Here is a 17,494-nt window from a genome sequence, read left to right as displayed (position 1 = left end):
TTAACTGCTCTTTACTTATCAACAATTATATTTTTCTTTCATGCATGCAGATATAATGTGCTCACACGGAGACTTGCACACAAATGTATTCATGGAAGGCTTTATCCTTTTTTTAATAGTAAGCTATAAAATGATATCTATACTTGATGTATTGTTAATATGGAACTGTATGGATTGTCTGTTTTTTTTATTTTTTGGCATTCTTTTGTAATTCCAGACAGTGTAATAATTGTTTAACGTTTGAATCCTTTAGTTGGTGAATTATATATTTTACTGAAGAAATTTTAAAAGCCTGACATACTTAAAATATGCAAAACACAATTCAGTCTGTTAAAACAAAGAATGTTTTTATAGATGTAATTTAAAAGACCAGAATAAATTTACAATAAATAAATAAAATGATAATTCCAACAGGTATCAGTCATACCTTTAAAAACATATATTGTGGCTGCTAGCTTCTATTGTATATTGCATAAACGTTGATATGGAGATACATGTTATTTATTATCTAGAGGTTCCCCCCCCTTCACACACATAAGTGATTTGTTGATATGTAAATTTCAGAAGAATTTTTCATGTTAGGGCTCATACATTGTGAATCATCAAAAACATGCTATTTACAATTCTAATCTTCAACTAAAGGTGTTGCTTTCTGAAATATTAATTTTCTATTTCATTATGAAATAATACTACTATTTAATATAGCAATGCCCCTATTTAATATATGTACCACAGTGCGTTAACTGTAACTAGTACATTTATTTGTGCTGGAGTAGACTTGAAAATGATTAAAAAATCAATATTTTCCTGTCAAGGAAGTAAATGTTACAATGCATTTAAATAATTAAGTGTGCGAGTGCCATAAGAGCTTCAAATTTGGATAGGGAAGATGCTATAATTACAGTACAAGCCTCTCCAATTTATTATGAGAATATATTTAAGGAAGATTTGCTGTTTGTTCTAAAGATGGCTATGTGTATTCATTTTAGGCAATAATGAATTTTAAGCTTCTGTTTCTGCTAGTTAGAAGCTGAATTGGAATATTAAATCCTGGCAGTTGCATTCAAAATGCTGACACAGCTGAATAACTTCAAAGGTGAAATTCCAATGGTAAAGCCCATATTTTCTTTTGAAACTTGTGCATTAATGCTGCATTTCATTAGTGCTCAGTGCTACTTATGTGGGAAGGCTTATAACCTCACATGCCAGATTTTCAAATTTCAACACAGTAAATTTTGACCAAAGCAGTATAATACTAATTAGATTATAAAGTCATAAATGATATCTGAACAAGAATTTATAATGCATAGCTTGGAGTAATTTTTTTGACTCATCTTTTCCTTCATCTTAAAGTATCCTTTCTTCACACTGTAGAAAAAGCAATAGTAGTACATTAAATGTTCATATAAAAATGCAAAAAATATGCTTATGGTTTTATATATCAAACACTTTAAAGATGTATTATTAATTTATTATGAACTAAGATCTTGTGGTTAACTCCTAGCACAATGCCCTAAATGAATTTACAGGAGGCATATTTTATGTCATATTTTCTAAATGAATTATGTGCTGTATGATAACAGAAGCACCTGACTTTGATATATGTGGCATAGTTTAAGATTCCTCATGCAGAAAACACAACTGCAGAGTACATTTACAAAGTAATACTTGCTTGGAATTCAAAATGGAACAAAGTATTTTATATCTGCAAGGAGCAGAATACTTTCAACAGGTAAAGTGCTATTGTATGTTGTAATTAACTACCTCATTGTCAACATAATGTGCCACACCCAGATGCAGAAAGCTTCAGTTAGTTTGTAAGCCTTGAAAGGTGAATGCATCGAGAATGTGACACGTATGTTTATATAACCTGTAAAAAAATTGTTCGCCAAAATAGGAAAATACTTACTTTTTTTCTTTTATCAAGCTCATACTGCATACAATGTCTATATAATTAACAAAGCACATTAATAAATGATTTCCAGACATGGCACATTATTTCTTAATAACATGCATATATGCATGTACATGCAAAAGTATTATATGTGCGCAGGCTATGGTCTTTCACAGTGCACTTGCAGTACCATCACAGTACAATGTTAAAACTTATCATTAGATCTGAGGTTAGATTTTCAATTTCTCACATTAGTGTTTATTCATCATCATGACTGCAGATAATGTAATTTGCCTTTTATGGAAAGGAAGGTCTATGCAAGTCTTATAGAACTTTTCATTTTAGCCAAGTTATATGTGCCTGCTTATTTGAAAGATTGGCAAATGCTATGGGTTCATAGTATGTAGACTTTTGCATATATAAAGGTTTCTAATGGTGAAGTTTCTATCTTCAGAATTCATGTATACTAGCTCAATTGTTTTTTATTACTATTATTTTTTTTTACTATTATTCAATTTATGATAGAACTATTGTGTTCTAACAAAGGAATAAACAAAATCAATGTCAAGTCAATAAACATCTGATATTTGTGAGTCTTTTCTGCCAATATCATTGCATATTCTGATTCAAAGGAATTATTTGAATTTGTGCCATAATGTTTGCATTGTTTTTATGATATTCATGTAAAAATACTTTGCAAACAGTAAAAGAAAAAGCTAGGAGTGCTGTTCAGTCCAACAGGGAATTGGCAGATCGTATTTTTCCATTTCTAACAATTTAAATATTATTATGGACAGTGATATGACTATATAAAAACCTAAAGAAATTTGAAAGTTATATTGTAAATAGTTCCTTCTGTGACACTTTTTAGTAAATATTTATAAAAATATAAGAAACAAAGCATTAAACTTTTTTGTTCTCTTTCTTTCTTTCTTTCTTTCTTTCTTTCTTTCTTTCTTTCTTTCTTTCTTTCTTCACTTTTTAGTAAATATTTATAAAAATATAAGAAACAAAGCATTAAACTTTTTTGTTCTCTTTCTTTCTTTCTTTCTTTCTTTCTTTCTTTCTTTCTTTCTTTCTTTCTTTCTTTCTTTCTTTCTTTCTTTCTTTCTTTCTTTCTTTCTTTCTTCTTTCCAAATAGCTCCAGTTCGGCTAATAGCACCTGACACTGAAGGAATAAACAGCACTGTAATAAAGATAACTTGGCATGAGCCTGAAGAACTTAATGGACCTCCTCCAGTTTATCAGCTGGAAAGAATAGATATATCTTTAGTAACATCCACTGTAAATGTAAAAAAAGGAACCCGTTTTCCAGGAAATGGGTATTACAAGTTTCCAAATTCTATGTTGCCTACAAACACTTATTTTACAGGTAAGCAAATTTCATTCATTCAATCAATCAATCAATTTCTATAGCCACCCATCTCAGTCACTGGGCATCTTACAATTCAAAACTATATTACAATCAAACTATTAAAGCATTTTAAACCAATAAAACTATAGGAACATCCAAAATAAATATATATAGCAGCCCAGATACTCAGCCAGTTACCAATACAGCCAGGAAATGGGGCGATCCCCACATTCAGTGCCTCAAGCTCGGGAACATAGCCAGATTTTTAGGGCCTTACAAAAGGGTAATAGGATTGGGATCATTGCACTTTCTAAAGAGGATCCCTGCCACTGTGGAAAACCTGCCAGCCAACACTGTTTGCTTGAAGGGATCTACAGCATGCCCATTGTACTACATCTGGTTCAGAGGTGGTAATCAGCAGGTTCTGGCCAGTTCTGGAGAACCGGTAGCGGAAATTTTGAGTTGTTCAGAGAACGGGCAAATACCACCTCTGACTGGAGATTTTACAGTATCCTTCCCCTGCCATGCCCACCAAGCCATGCCCACAGAACCGGTAGTAAAAAATTTTTTGAATCCCACCATTGATCTGGTTGGACAGGTAGAAACTCTAGGAAAAAGGGGGTCCCTCAGGTACCCTGGCCCCAAGCCATAGTCTATACTATGTTTATTTCAAAACACTTCAGAGTACATTCTGATGGACATTTTCTATGGATGGATTTCCTCTGGATTTGCTATTTTACTTTTCACAGTTTTCCCACATAAATCAATATTGGTCTTTAGAAGACCACTCTTCAGAATTTTTTTTTTCTGTATCTTAATTTGTAGTGTGAGAAAATATGGTATTATTTGTTCACCAAAGAAAAGCAAGTATTCTTCATCAGGTGACATTTAATTGCACATGATATTTTTATAAGTTTATACTGCAGCTCAACTGGTAAGGGATTTGGGGAATTTTTGCACACTAGTGTTTAGGGACACTTGTTTCTACATCTGTGCCAGCAGTCAATTCTTAAGTCAATATTTTATTCTTTTGCCAGGATACTGGAAGTCTACTTAGCCTGGCACAAATTTCTCTTTTTTCCTACACATTGATAGCATTCCATGGATCACTGGAATTATACAATGCCTATCTTTGAATTGAATTGGAGGAAGGTTGCATGCTGATTTTAGCAGCTTTGAAATATACTTAAAGGATATTTATTTATTTTATTTGTCAATTGCTTACAAGATAATAGGTATAAGTAAAAACATAGTTATGAATACATGGATACATATAAGAAAAATAAAAAATATATAAAAGAAACAATAGGACAGGGATGGTAGGCACGTTGGTGCACTTATAAACACCCCCTACAGACTTCTTAGGAAAGGGGTGAGGTCAATAGTAGACAGTCTTAAGGTTAAATTTTTGGGGGTGTGGGGAAAAAAACCACAGAGTCAGGTAGTGTATTCCAGACATTGACCTTACCACATACTGATACTTATCCTGTACTGATGTTTCAATATCATTCCTTAGGGAGTTCACTATTACATAATATGAAATATTACATGAAGATTCTGTTAAACTCTTTTTCTACTTTGTCAGAAAAAGTATGTCTGGGCTAAGTATGGAAACACCTTTAAGTGGCCATCCTATCCTATCTTATCTGACACTAAGTCCCACAGAACAGAACATGAATCAACATGCAAATGATTGAACAATTCATTTCTGGAAAGTCTTTCCTTTTAATCAAAAGTCACCTTTTAAAAGCAAACATGTATTTCATGATTCTCTGCACATCACATTTGCTAACTAGTGAATATGTCCTCCTCTCAGTCATGCCTCCCAAACCAACCTATGTCCTCTCATTATTAAACCTGGTAAAGTGAAATTCCAGAGTTATTTGGGTCTGCAGTGTTTTTTTATGAGGAGCTCAAAATTGCTTCTTTGAGGCACAGCTTTTCTACTTATTTATAAGAACATCATACTTTTTCAGTTGCCATTATTATGAATTTAGTCACCCATATTGTGATTTTTCTCCTCATATTATGCAAGGCCTAAGAACCACAGTACAATTGATTAGTATTTTGAGTAAAATTTCTGTCATCCTTAGGATCCTCCATGTTCTCACTTCCTTATTAAAGGATGAGATAGTTACTCAAATGCTCCTATAATTAGAGAAATCAATAATAGACCCCCTGCCTTGAATGCAAAACATTATATATCTTATTTCCAGCAATTTCAATTCAAGAATGTTTTCTTTTTATTTATAAGAACTTTCTCTAAACCATGGACAAAAACTCTGGACAAAGGTATCCAACAGAATATCACAGGCATAAGGGAATAAATAATATGTGACAGACCTTGGGAATACATTTATAAAGATTAATAGGAACAAAAATGATTTTTTATGAAGGAAAATTTGGCCTGTGGATTTGGCCTGTGAAGGTGATTAAGGTGATTATGGTGATTAAGAGCTCAGAAAATAAATAAGTAACTGCTTCCTTCAGTTCAACAGAAGATTGCTCAATATATTGTCCCCTTTAATAGGCAACCCCTTTATATGGGTTGTGGCATGATCATTGCAGACCAAGTTCCCATTGCTACAGAATATTCTGAGCCATGCTTGATTTTCTTTTCATTTTTTTCCTGTTGACAGTGATATGTCCCACTATGAACTATTAACTGGCTTCAATAAAGGAAGAATTTAGCTGTTCTTTCATTTTTTTTCTCTTAGAACTTCTTTTACTAGCATTGTGGTCTTGCACTTAAATGATTTCACAGTTCTGCTCCTTGAACAAGATATTTTCTTTTTTTCTTCCTCCTAATCCCAAGAAGCCTAAAAGAAAAGGTGAGACACTTAAAAAAAAAGTGATCCAGCACAACAAAGTGATTTCGGCTGCTTTGTGAACAAAACATCTTAAAACATTTTCTAATGTGCACCAAGAGGGATTTATGCTACCAATGCACTGCACTAACCCTGACAGGCAGTGTTAGTGTAATAGTTTTTGTAAGATTTAGGCAGTTTTAATCTGCATCAAACTTTGTTTTTTAATTCTCTTTTCTTTTCACGGAAAAGTACAGATTTATTTAGGTCTTTGACAAAAATCCCTAAATCTGCATGAATGACTTTTATTTTTCAAATGTATCTTTGGGTACTTCTGTTATCATGGATGTCCCACTTATCTGGGATGGTATAGGGTCTCCTGCTTTGAGCAGGGGTTGGACTAGAAGACCTCCAGGGTCCCCTCCAACTCTGTTATTTTGTTCTGTGTCTCTTTAATACTGCACTTTTTAAAAACATCTCAGTATCATATCATTTAATATAGGTAATCCTTGATGACTAGGTTAATTGGATTAGGGTTAGGGTTAAGCAATGGGGTAATAAACTGTGCCCTCCAGTGACCACATTGACTTATAGTAACAACAGTTCCAGTACCAGTTGTTAGGGACAATGTCACATGATCTGTTCTTGTTTTATTTTATTTTTTTAGGAAGAGAAACTCATTCTTTCTCCATCTTTCCTTTATGGAAATTTAAAGAGGATGTTGTCAGGTTGAGTTAAGCAACCATAGTAAACCTTAGTAAACCATTAGTAAATGAAAAAATTAGAATTGAAGCAGCATGGTACATATTTTATATATTGTGTAGTTAGACTCTCAGCTCACTTAGAAAAGAGGGTATGAAATTCTTATCGTCTGTGAGGTATAATCTACACTTCTACCCTATGAACAGATTGAATAGAATAGAATTGAATTTTGTTAGAAAATATTTCAACTATAGTGCCCATTTTTAAAACTGATTACAAATATTTCTTTTATTCTTTTTTATTGACTTTTTTTATTCTTGCCTTGTGGCTTTTTAAGACGGCGTGATGGTACTAACAAGTAGTTTATTGAACAAACAAGTATGAAAGACACTCATTGATTCTAATTGTCTGTCATGAATATCATGAGGAAGCATTTCTATGAATATTATCAGGAAATGTTTCATCCCACAATTGATCTTTTGGAAAGTTCAAATTAATATCTTGTCTAACGATGATGAGCCTTATCAATTGAGTGATTGCCAACATTAAAAAGAAGGAAGGACAGGATTAAAATGTGTTGTCCCTATTAGATTTAAGTACTTATGCCCCCAAATCAATCAGATCATAAACTGAGTAATGTTATTTCTGCCAAAACAATCAGTCAGGATTTATAATATATAGCTTTATCTGCTGAAAAATAATAGGCATTTATAAAATATAGCACTAATGTGTGGTATACTGCCTGTATGTAAGTATTTAATCTACTCCTCTGTATCTCTCAAATATACTTTCCTTCACAATCTTTCACTCTTGGATATGGTAAGTAAGCTTATGAGAAAAATAATAATAAAAACGTAGGTCCCATCAAAACTGGAACCTACATTTTTATTAATATTTTTTTCTGTTTTTATTTTATTTACATAGAAATATATACTGTCATTTAACATGAATCACACCAATCATGGTGTTTATCTAATACACTAAATGCTGTATTCGATTTCAAGATGCCCCATAAGAAATGGCATTATTAGGACAGCAGGCAGTAGATGTCTATAAAAATATGCTGAGTTTGACTTATTCAACAATTCAGCTAAAAATATTCAAAATATGTGATTCAGCTACTTAGAGCCATAGTTCAGGGATAAATTTATTTTATTGTGCTTATTATCATCTGGATCTAGTTTGAGAAGGATGTAGACAAACTGGAGTGGAATGAGAGGATAACAGTGGAAATGACAGGAGCAGGAGGAATATCTTACTCCAGAAAAGGTCGAAGCTACTTGATTATATGTAGCCTAAAAGGGGGGGAACTGAAAGGGCATGATTACATTCTTCTAATATAATATCCATAATATTAACAAATGAATTTCCAGCTTACACTTAGATGCAAAATAAATTATTAAAAATATAACTATTAGCATAACTATATTCAGAAAAGCTACTATTAGCATAAAAATAGAAAGAAATATAAGAAAACTTATAGGCAATATAATTCAAGCAGCAGGAATATAATTTGTTAAATTAATAGACAATACATTAATTATAGCAATCTTTCTCTTTCTCTGAACACACAAACACACACACACACACACACACACACACACACATGAATATTATATTTGGTGTCATCTATGCATTTGAAGTGGGGAGCAAAAATGTTTTTATATATACCAGAAAGAATGTATGTGGAGATTCTCAGTCATCTAGATCACAATTGTCCCAAGGGTGCTTTTTCAAGAGGCCTTTCTTGATTTTTTTAAACATGTTTTGTTTCTCATCCAAGAAGCTTTTTTAGGTCTGACTGGATGGTGGAGAATGAAAGCTGGTCATTTGCATTCTTTTAGAGAGTTGTTGAGGCAATGGAGAGGTTTATCTGTGCTGTCAGGGTCATCTGAGTGGTGCAAATGGGTGTGGAGTTTCTTGGAACTGTTGAAAGGACTGTTTTATAGACTGGAGATAGATGATGTTGTATCCCTGCTGCTCTGTTGAGAGAGGACTGTTCAGTTTTGACATAGATGGCCTCTTTGACCCCCCTTCCAAACCTCAGAGGTTCTCTCTGTCCAAATGTGGAGTTTGCTATCTTCAAAAGAATGGCCTTTGTCTTTTAAATGCAAATGGACTGCTGAATCTTGTCCTAATCATGTAATATAATAATACAATTGAATTGAGAAGCAACCCATCAGTCTTTATGCAACTTTTTGTACTTTGCATGGTTTTTCTTGACCAATTCCAAGTAATTCCTTGGATAATCTAACTGATTAACTTTTCACCTCAATCAGGTTCAAGCAATTCTTCCATACTTCATGATGACAGCCTCTATAGAAATGTGGTTTTGACCCTCCTGTTAGGAATATCGAATTTCCTTGAAAGGAATTCAGAGTGCTTCTTGTGCACCTTTGCTAATCGACATGATGCCTCCACCCAAACCCAATTCCACTCCCTCTCCCATCCAACAGCCATTTAGCTGCCTGCTGGCCTGGGGTTACCAATTTCCTGCTGCCTTTCTCATTGACTTTCCTTGACAATCACATTGTGGAAGCATACCTTGGCAGTGTGACAGCACAGCAACTTTGTAATGGCCACAACTTTTTGAAATTTCCATCTCGGAGGAGCAAATACATTTAATAAGTTAGCTCAGTTGAAGTTCTTCATTCATAAACTGTTGCCCAATGATGCATAATTTCACCTGATGGAAGGTTACAAACAGATACAGAATAGTAGTATATAGATAATAATAATACAATTGCATTGTTGCTCTTAATTCATTATGCAGTGTAACTACTCTGTTTTTCTTCAAAATGGTATTAAAAGTAAGCTTTTCTCTTCTTAAATTTAAATTGGGTATATGCTACTAGTTTCATTTGAGTAGTTTTATTTTCTCTGTAAGATATTTTTCTGAATGACATTTTGTTTAGATTTTCATATTTTCCCTAACCTTTTACTAATAACATTGACATTAATATACACTTTTTGTAAATAATGGCATATGCAATATTAAAGGGTATGAAGAATGAATTTAGCCTTATACCATAATGTGCTCTACATGAGGCTACCTCTAGAATCAGTTTTGAAGAGTCAGCTAATATTCAGATTGTGTATATCCACAGATATACTGAATAGGGTAGTTACATTAGCTCAGGGGTGTCAAACTCGATTTCATTGAGGGCTGCATCAGAGTTGTGTTTGACCTCAAGGGCTTGGAGTGGGTGTGACCAGATTGGACATGGCCAGTTCAATGTCACTTATGTCAGGGGCGCCTATGGTGGCCCAAATGCTCTGCCAGAGAAAACAGGCTCCCAAGGTCCATTTTCGGCTGCAACAGCCTCCTGCAACCCTCTGCCAGCAAAAACAGAGCTTGGGAGGGCTGCATGCAGTTTTGCTGGCAGAGGCACTGCAGGACAGTCCTTCACCGTTTCCAGGATGAACCCATGGGCAAGATCTAAGCATCCTTTGGGCTGTATCCAGCTCCTGGGCCTTGAGTTTGACACCCCTGCATTAGCTGGTCTCCGTTCATCTTTATTGGCTGCCAGGTAATTCTATTGTAATCCAGATTACTGCCTTTTACTTACAAAGTTCTTCATGATGTCTGGCACTTCTGCCTTTCCAGACTCTGTTCTAAATTCAAAACTCTTGGATTAATGGGGAAAGGAGAAGGGACTTTTTATTAAAAGTGAGTGATCTCTGCGTCTATAGATACAGCTAAAATATATTCCTTGGTATCCTTCACCTTTGGTTGTGGATTGTTTCTAGATATAACACTATTGTGTTAGTAATTTACTCCTACAAACTCAATTTTTTTATCTTTATTAAACTTCAGCCAATGGTGTGAATTTAGCATTGGCTCGAGTGGCTAATTTTGTTCTTATTTATATTATTTTTCTCTTTTTGTACCTTGGTTCTCTCCATCTGTCTTTTTTCCTTTGTCACTTGAGTACAGCCTTGAGTACAAGAAGGGTACCAAATAAATACATTTTAGTAATAAAAATTAGCTATGCTTCACACTCTGTCTGCTTGCCTATTACCAGACCTTATCTAATAGTGATGTATTAAAAAGAAATAACAATTTATAATGGAAAATAGCCCATTCCTTCTCCTCTAATTCCTTCAGCACCATTACATTGTTTTGTTCAAATAAAAGTATTATCAGCATACATTCTCTAAAATGATTCATATTTACAGAATAAAAAACCACGACAGGATAGATGTACACTATAAAAGTCACTGAAACTTGAACAAGCTAATTCCTTAATTCAAGGATTATAAATCTAAATATAAATTGCATATTATTGATAGTTAATTACACATTTCAGATCAAATATAATATGATATAATATCCAGATAGACACTTATCTTGCATAAAATAGATCCAGCTTGGTAAAATAATCCACTTGCAATATTTATTTGTACACACATTTATAGATTTTTAATAGTCCTTTCCTTTTAATAAAATATTTTCTTTTTAAATATTCCTTCTTTTACAGAAAAGGTTATATATCTAACTTATAGTAAGAAGAAATGCATGTTGAGATTCACATGTCTATTTGCATCCAGCTGGAACTGGACAAGTATCAATCTCATAAAAGATTTGCTGTGCTGTGTTTATTATTTGTGTCTGGGAGGGGAGTTGTGCAAGATTTCCATAGATCCCATATCAATAGCTTTCTCATTATACTTTGGTAAGTCTGTTTGTTTTAAATGAAACAAACAGGTGGTTTTTTTTTTCTCCACACTGAAGAAAGTTATAGTGTCAAGAATAACTAGTGAAATGGTATTTCAGACACCACTAAATGAAATATTGTGTATTTCTTTCAGTTCCTGCCTCTTTGGTTAAATCATCAGCATTTTTCAGATTTGCTGCTGAGTAAGCAATTCTGTTTTGAAAACCTAAATTAATCTGGAAATAGTCTAATCTTACAATTCAAGTTACAGTTTCTAATGAATTTTCACATTTGAACATTTGTTTTGTCATTGTAACCTGACCAAATAACTCTGCCAGTTTATCTTTGCGTTCAATATTTGTATTAATTCAATCTTAAACATGAATAGAATAATTGGTTCAAGAAAAACTATAACTGAAGGATTTGCATCTTTATTTTCTAGTATCCATAGACCTGATTGTCTTTACACATGACTGTATATTTTCAATTAGGTTGATTCTCTTTCTCAAAGTACACCTAATCTTTTTTATTCACTGTAGCCTTAGCCTAATTAATAAAATTTGCAAAATTTCTATTTTACTATAAACTATCATATATTTCGTTCTCATCTGCTCAGATTTTGCCTTAGCATAAGGAATTAAGTGTACATTTTCTGCATTTTACATAATTATATTGATTTTTAATGTCTATGTATTTTAGTTCATTCAGCACTTTAAAGAGTCTTTTCTTAGGAAATTAATTAGTTTTGCTTGGCAATATTTGTACTATCAAAGTTAGTATCAAACACAAAGGTATACTGAACCTACCAGTAAAAATCATAGATCTCCAGTTAATTATTAGGATCAGTTCAAGATGGTTGCAGTTCTAAAAATTTCCAGCAAATTGACCAAACCTTATTCTGGTACACAATCTGGAATTTGTACTGTTGCTATAAGAGAGCAACAGATTTTTATTTTATTTTTTTATTTATTTATTTGATTTGCCAATTGTTTACAAGATAATAAGTATAAGTGTATACATAGTTGTGAATACATGAAATGGGTACATATAAGAAAAATAAAAGAAGAATAAGAGAAATGTTGTATTGGTCTAGACGGACACACCAGGCAGACACAGGAGCTGAAGAATAACGTTTCTTTATTTGAAGCAGTAACAGATTAACGTGGCTGCCCAGCTGGGCTGGCAGCCGGCTGGCTGGAGCCGGAGCCCCAACTGCTCCAGCTGATGCCGTTTGACAGCTCCTTATATAGTCTGCTGTCAAACGGCACCAACCAATGGGAACAGTCAGATGGTCCCGCTCAAAATGCGGACCAGGTTGAAGACTTAGATAGTCAGGGACACAACACCCCTTTCCCTAGCTAAGGGCATGCGCTGCCCAGCCTTTTGGGAATACAATGGTATAACAAGGAAGTTGAACTAGTGCGGAAATTGAACTAGTGGCCAGGGAGGAGCACCTGGCCTGGGAAGGAGACCCTGACAAACGTGGCAAGCAACCCTGCCCAGGTGACCTCCCGCCTGTGGCGGAGTAGGGGCCCCACATCCCAAGGGTTGTGGGTCAAATACTGACAGCTGCCTGCCTTGGAACCAACGCTGCAGAGATGGCAGGTCTAGCTGTGGCTTGCACAAAAATGGCACCCCACCTGTCACAAGGCAGGAGCCTGAGAAGGGGAACCAGATAAGATGGTGAATAAACCTGTCTGGTGACTGCCTGCATGGGGTAGGGCAGAGGTGCCTGAACCCTAAGGCTGGAGGCTCGTTGTGCTCTCCTGGCCCCCTTGGGACAAGAACATCCAACCTGGCCCCCTTGGGACAAGAACATCCAACCTCCCACCTACCTAGCTTTCGCCCTCCCTGGGGAGTGTAGTGCTAATGTCAAGGGAGACAAGCCCAGGTGGGAGAGACCCTGGAGGTGGGTGCATGGAAGGACTCTAATGGTGGGTGCGCACCTCCTTGTTCAACGCCTGACACCCACCACCCCTAAATACCGGATCCATCCCCCCAGAGTCATTGGGAAGGGGGGGCAGAGAGAATTTTTATTTAACAACCTGAGAGAACGAAGAAAAGGTCTCAAATAGTTCAGTGAATCATGGAAACGCACACCAGCCATGCTAAACCCGGAGGGGCTGCATCTCTGCAGAGCCAATGGCTGCACCCAGTCCACAATGGTGAAAAGCTGCACCGGCAGTGGCCCATCGCTCGGCAGCCGGTGGGAGTCGAGGAGGCGCTCGGGCTGTCGGCGGCCACGGCGGAGGCGGCAGCGGCGGCGACGGCCGGGACGGGAGGCGATTGCAGCGGAGGTCGCGCGGCGGCAGCGGAGAGAGGCGGCGGCTGTGGAGAGAGGCGACAGCTGCGGAGGCCGCGCGGCGGCGGCGGCAGAAGAAACGGAGGCGCGGCGGCGGCAGCGAAGGCGCCGCAGCGGCGGCAGAAGAAACGGAGGCCGCGGCGGCGGTAGCGGAGGGCGCGGCGGCGGCGGAGCGAGGCGACGGCTGCGGAGGCTCCGCGACGGCGGCGGCAGAAGAAACGGAGGCCGCGGCGCGGCAGCTAAGGCGGCGGCAGAACGGAGGCCGTGGCGGCGGCAGAACGGAGGTCGCGGCGGCTGAAGAGCGGAGGAGCGCGGGGCGGCGGCAGAAGAGCGGAGGCGCGCGGCGGCGGTAGCGGAGGCGCGGCGGCGGCTGAAAGCGGAGGCCGCGGCGGCTGCAGAAGAGCGGAGGCGCGCGGCGGCTGAAGAGCGGAGGCGCGGCGGCGGCAGCGGAGGCGCGGCGGCGGCTGAAGAGCGGAGGCGCGGCGGCGGCTGAAGAGCGGAGGCCGCGGCGGCGAGCAGCGGAGGCGCGGCGGCGGCTGAAGAGCGGAGGCGCGGCGGCGCTGAAGAGCGGAGGCAGCGGGCGGCGGCTGAAGAGTGGAGGCCGCGGCGGTGGCAGCGGAGGCGCAGCGGCGGCTGAAAAGTGGAGGCCGCGGCGGCTGCAGAAGAGCGGAGGCGCGGCGGCGCGGCGGAGGCGCGCGGCGGCGGCTGAAGAGCGGAGGCCGCGGCGGTAGCAGCGGAGGCGCGGGCGGCGGCTGAAGAGCGGAGGCGCGGCGGCGGCTGAAGAGCGGAGGCCGGCGGCGCTGAAGCGGAGGCGCGCGGCGGCGGCTGAAGAGCGGAGCGCGCGGCGGCTGAAGAGCAGAGGCGCGGCGGTAGCGGAGGCCGCGGCGGCGGCTGAAGAGCGGAGGCGCGCGGCGGCTGAAGAGCGGAGGCTGCGGCGGCGGCTGAAAAGCGGAGGCTGCAGCGGCGGCAGCGGAGGCAGCGGAGGCGCTCGGCGTCCTTGGCGGGAGCGGCTGTCGGGCGCGCGGCGGCGGCAGCGCGGTAACAACGGCCGGATCGGTGGGTTGGGGGAGCGTGGACTCGCCGGCCTTCACGGCCTTGAGGCGAAGTCTGGACCTCTGCTAGAGGCTGCAGGCTTTTGCGCTCTTGTAGCGCCCACGGGGTGGGGTTTTTTCGCCAGCCTTCACGGGCCTTGAGGCGACGTCTGTTCCTCGACTGGGGAGGCTTTTCAGACTTCTGCGCTTTTGGTAGCGCCAACGGGGTTCGCCAGCCTTCACGGGCCTTGAGGCGACGTCTGTTCCTCGACTGGGGAGGCTTTTCAGACTTCTGCGCTTTTGGTAGCGCTAACGGGGGTGCCTTTCGCACGGGAGGCTAGAGTGCCTGTCAGGCAGTAACTTTCTCCTCAGCTCAGGGAGACTTTCTTCTCAGCTCAGGAGACTTTCTTTTCCTCAGCTCAGGAGACTTCTTTTCCTCAGCTCAGGAGACTTCTTTTCCTCAGCTGAGGAGGCTCTTTAAATTTGGCGCGCATGAGACTGTCTGCGGCTCCAGACATTCTGTGGCTTCAGCTCTTTCTTCAGTGACTTAGCTTCTTGCCTGGGTGTCTCTTCTGACATCCCACCTTCATCGCCAGTGTTGTATTGGTCTAGACGGACACACCAGGCAGACACAGGAGCTGAAGAATAACGTTTCTTTATTTGAAGCAGTAACAGATTAACGTGGCTGCCCAGCTGGGCTGGCAGCCGGCTGGCTGGAGCCGGAGCCCCAACTGCTCCAGCTGATGCCGTTTGACAGCTCCTTATATAGTCTGCTGTCAAACGGCACCAACCAATGGGAACAGTCAGATGGTCCCGCTCAAAATGCGGACCAGGTTGAAGACTTAGATAGTCAGGGACACAACAAGAAACAATAGGACAGGGACGGTAGGCACGTTGGTGCGCTTATGCACGCCCTCTACAGACTTCTTAGGAAAGGGGTGAGGTTGGTCTTATCTTATCTGTTGGTCTTATCTTATCTGTGTCAAATGAAGGAGGAGATAGTCAAATGATTGGCAGTTGGCTATTAAGCTGAGCAGAAAGGCCTAGAAATTGAAATATAATTATTTTGATTCAGTTTATTATTGACTCATAGAAGTCCAGAAGTCATATGAAGGAAAATGATATAACAAGTGGCACAGTCTGAGAAGCTAGGAGTCAAGAGTTTTATTGATTGCTCTGGTCTCCATATAATTAGTCCTGCAGTGTAGCAGAGTTTGGACTAATAATACCCTTGAAGATATTATATTACCCTAGTAATACTTTCTTATTTGACTACCCATACATTATCTGCTTCTTTTCTAAACGGTCTACTGGGTTTCATGAACCAAACTTTCTCCTTTTCCAGATGTTATATACATAGAGAGCACCAACACTGATATTCAGAAAGAAGAATCATATAAACAAAGATAAACAAACAAAAATACACCAACAACAGAATTATATAGCTATCTGAGCATTACTTATATTGTAGTCCATATATAAAGCTTGAACAATTATAACTGCAGTTACTGATAAACATTTTAATTTCGATTTTTAAGTTACACTTTTTCTAATTACTAAAAGTCTTCTCATATTTTAGTAAAATTGACTAAATCAAATTCATTTCTTGTTCTGCAAATTTCAGTGCTACTGAGTTGGCCTCAGTTGAAGACTATGGTTTGTAGCTATCTGCCTTAACTAAATACTAAATAGAAATTGTGTTGTTTCAACTACTGACCAATTTAATGACCTATATTTTTCCCATTGTTACTCTCTAGCAAACGGTGATCTAGTATTTAGTGTTTTCATTTCTGCAATAAACTACCAGTATTTGCATTCTAACATTGTATAACCATATTCGTACCCAAAGTAATCATTTTACCAAGTTTGCTAAGTTATCCTAAAGAGCGCTACAACAATTGCTAAATTACTGTTTAATATTTTCTGTGAATAAGAGAAAACATGCACTTAACAAGCAGCAATAGTGAAATTTCTCTCTTTATGTAATAATGTTATAATGTGTATGTCCTTTTTTAAAGAATGACAACAATAGACGCAAATGCATTAACACCCAACCATGGTATACTTTGGCAAAACAGTTGTGATGTTATAAATAAATTTTAATGTAGCCCAGTTTTCATTGTCATTAATTTGTGCTGAGTCACTGGTAATTATCTAAAGCATTTATATGCTGATTTTATCAGAGGTTTGGAGTTTAAATCACATGAACATTAAAATAACCAGATATTTTTTAAATAAAAAATAGAAGACTTAAAACACTTAAGAAAAATTCACCTAGCATTTAAAGGAGAAAAAACTGGTGCAAAACCTTACAGGAGAAGCTTGATAATATACCACAGCAAGGATATCTTTTTAATTGTAAATCTAATTCTCAGAATCATGCAGAGTAGGCATTGGAAAATATAGATATTGGAAAAATATTTTTTTCAGAAGCTTGGTTCCAAATATCTTAGGCTTTGGTGCTAATTCATATATAAAATTTATAAAAAGTTATAAAAAGTCAATTAAATTTTTTTTAAATGAATCAAGTAGAATGAGTCGTGCTAATAACATATCTGGTTAATGTCATTCTGCATCACCTGCCACTTTCATTAGTGGTAATCAGTATTTCCAGGTGCATGAACTATCTTCCAAGTAAAGATCACAACTAGTCTTGAAGTGGCAGTCACACTCCAAAAAATAGTTAGAACTGAAACTATTGATTTTATGTAGATGTATTTCACATAGAATTGAATATAATTAAAAT

The 17,494-nt window shown here is 38.5% G+C and overlaps 1 protein-coding gene across 2 annotated transcripts in view; it reads left to right on the top strand.

Annotated features, from left to right (window-relative positions):
- Nucleotides 1-17,494, top strand: part of USH2A (usherin) — a 502,972-nt gene that overhangs the window by 127,279 nt on the left and 358,199 nt on the right. For both annotated transcript variants that reach the window (XM_087963894.1, XM_087963886.1), the window contains exon 21: nucleotides 3,036-3,266. In XM_087963894.1, coding sequence (XP_087820020.1) covers nucleotides 3,036-3,266 — 231 coding nt within the window. The remainder of the gene's footprint in view (nucleotides 1-3,035; nucleotides 3,267-17,494) is intronic.

This window comes from Notechis scutatus, chromosome 1 (genome assembly GCF_049901735.1).
Source record: "Notechis scutatus isolate UNSWTSFEM ecotype Mainland chromosome 1, rNotScu1.2, whole genome shotgun sequence".
Lineage (NCBI taxonomy): Eukaryota > Metazoa > Chordata > Lepidosauria > Squamata > Elapidae > Notechis > Notechis scutatus.
This window is presented reverse-complemented; position numbering and strand designations above follow the sequence as displayed.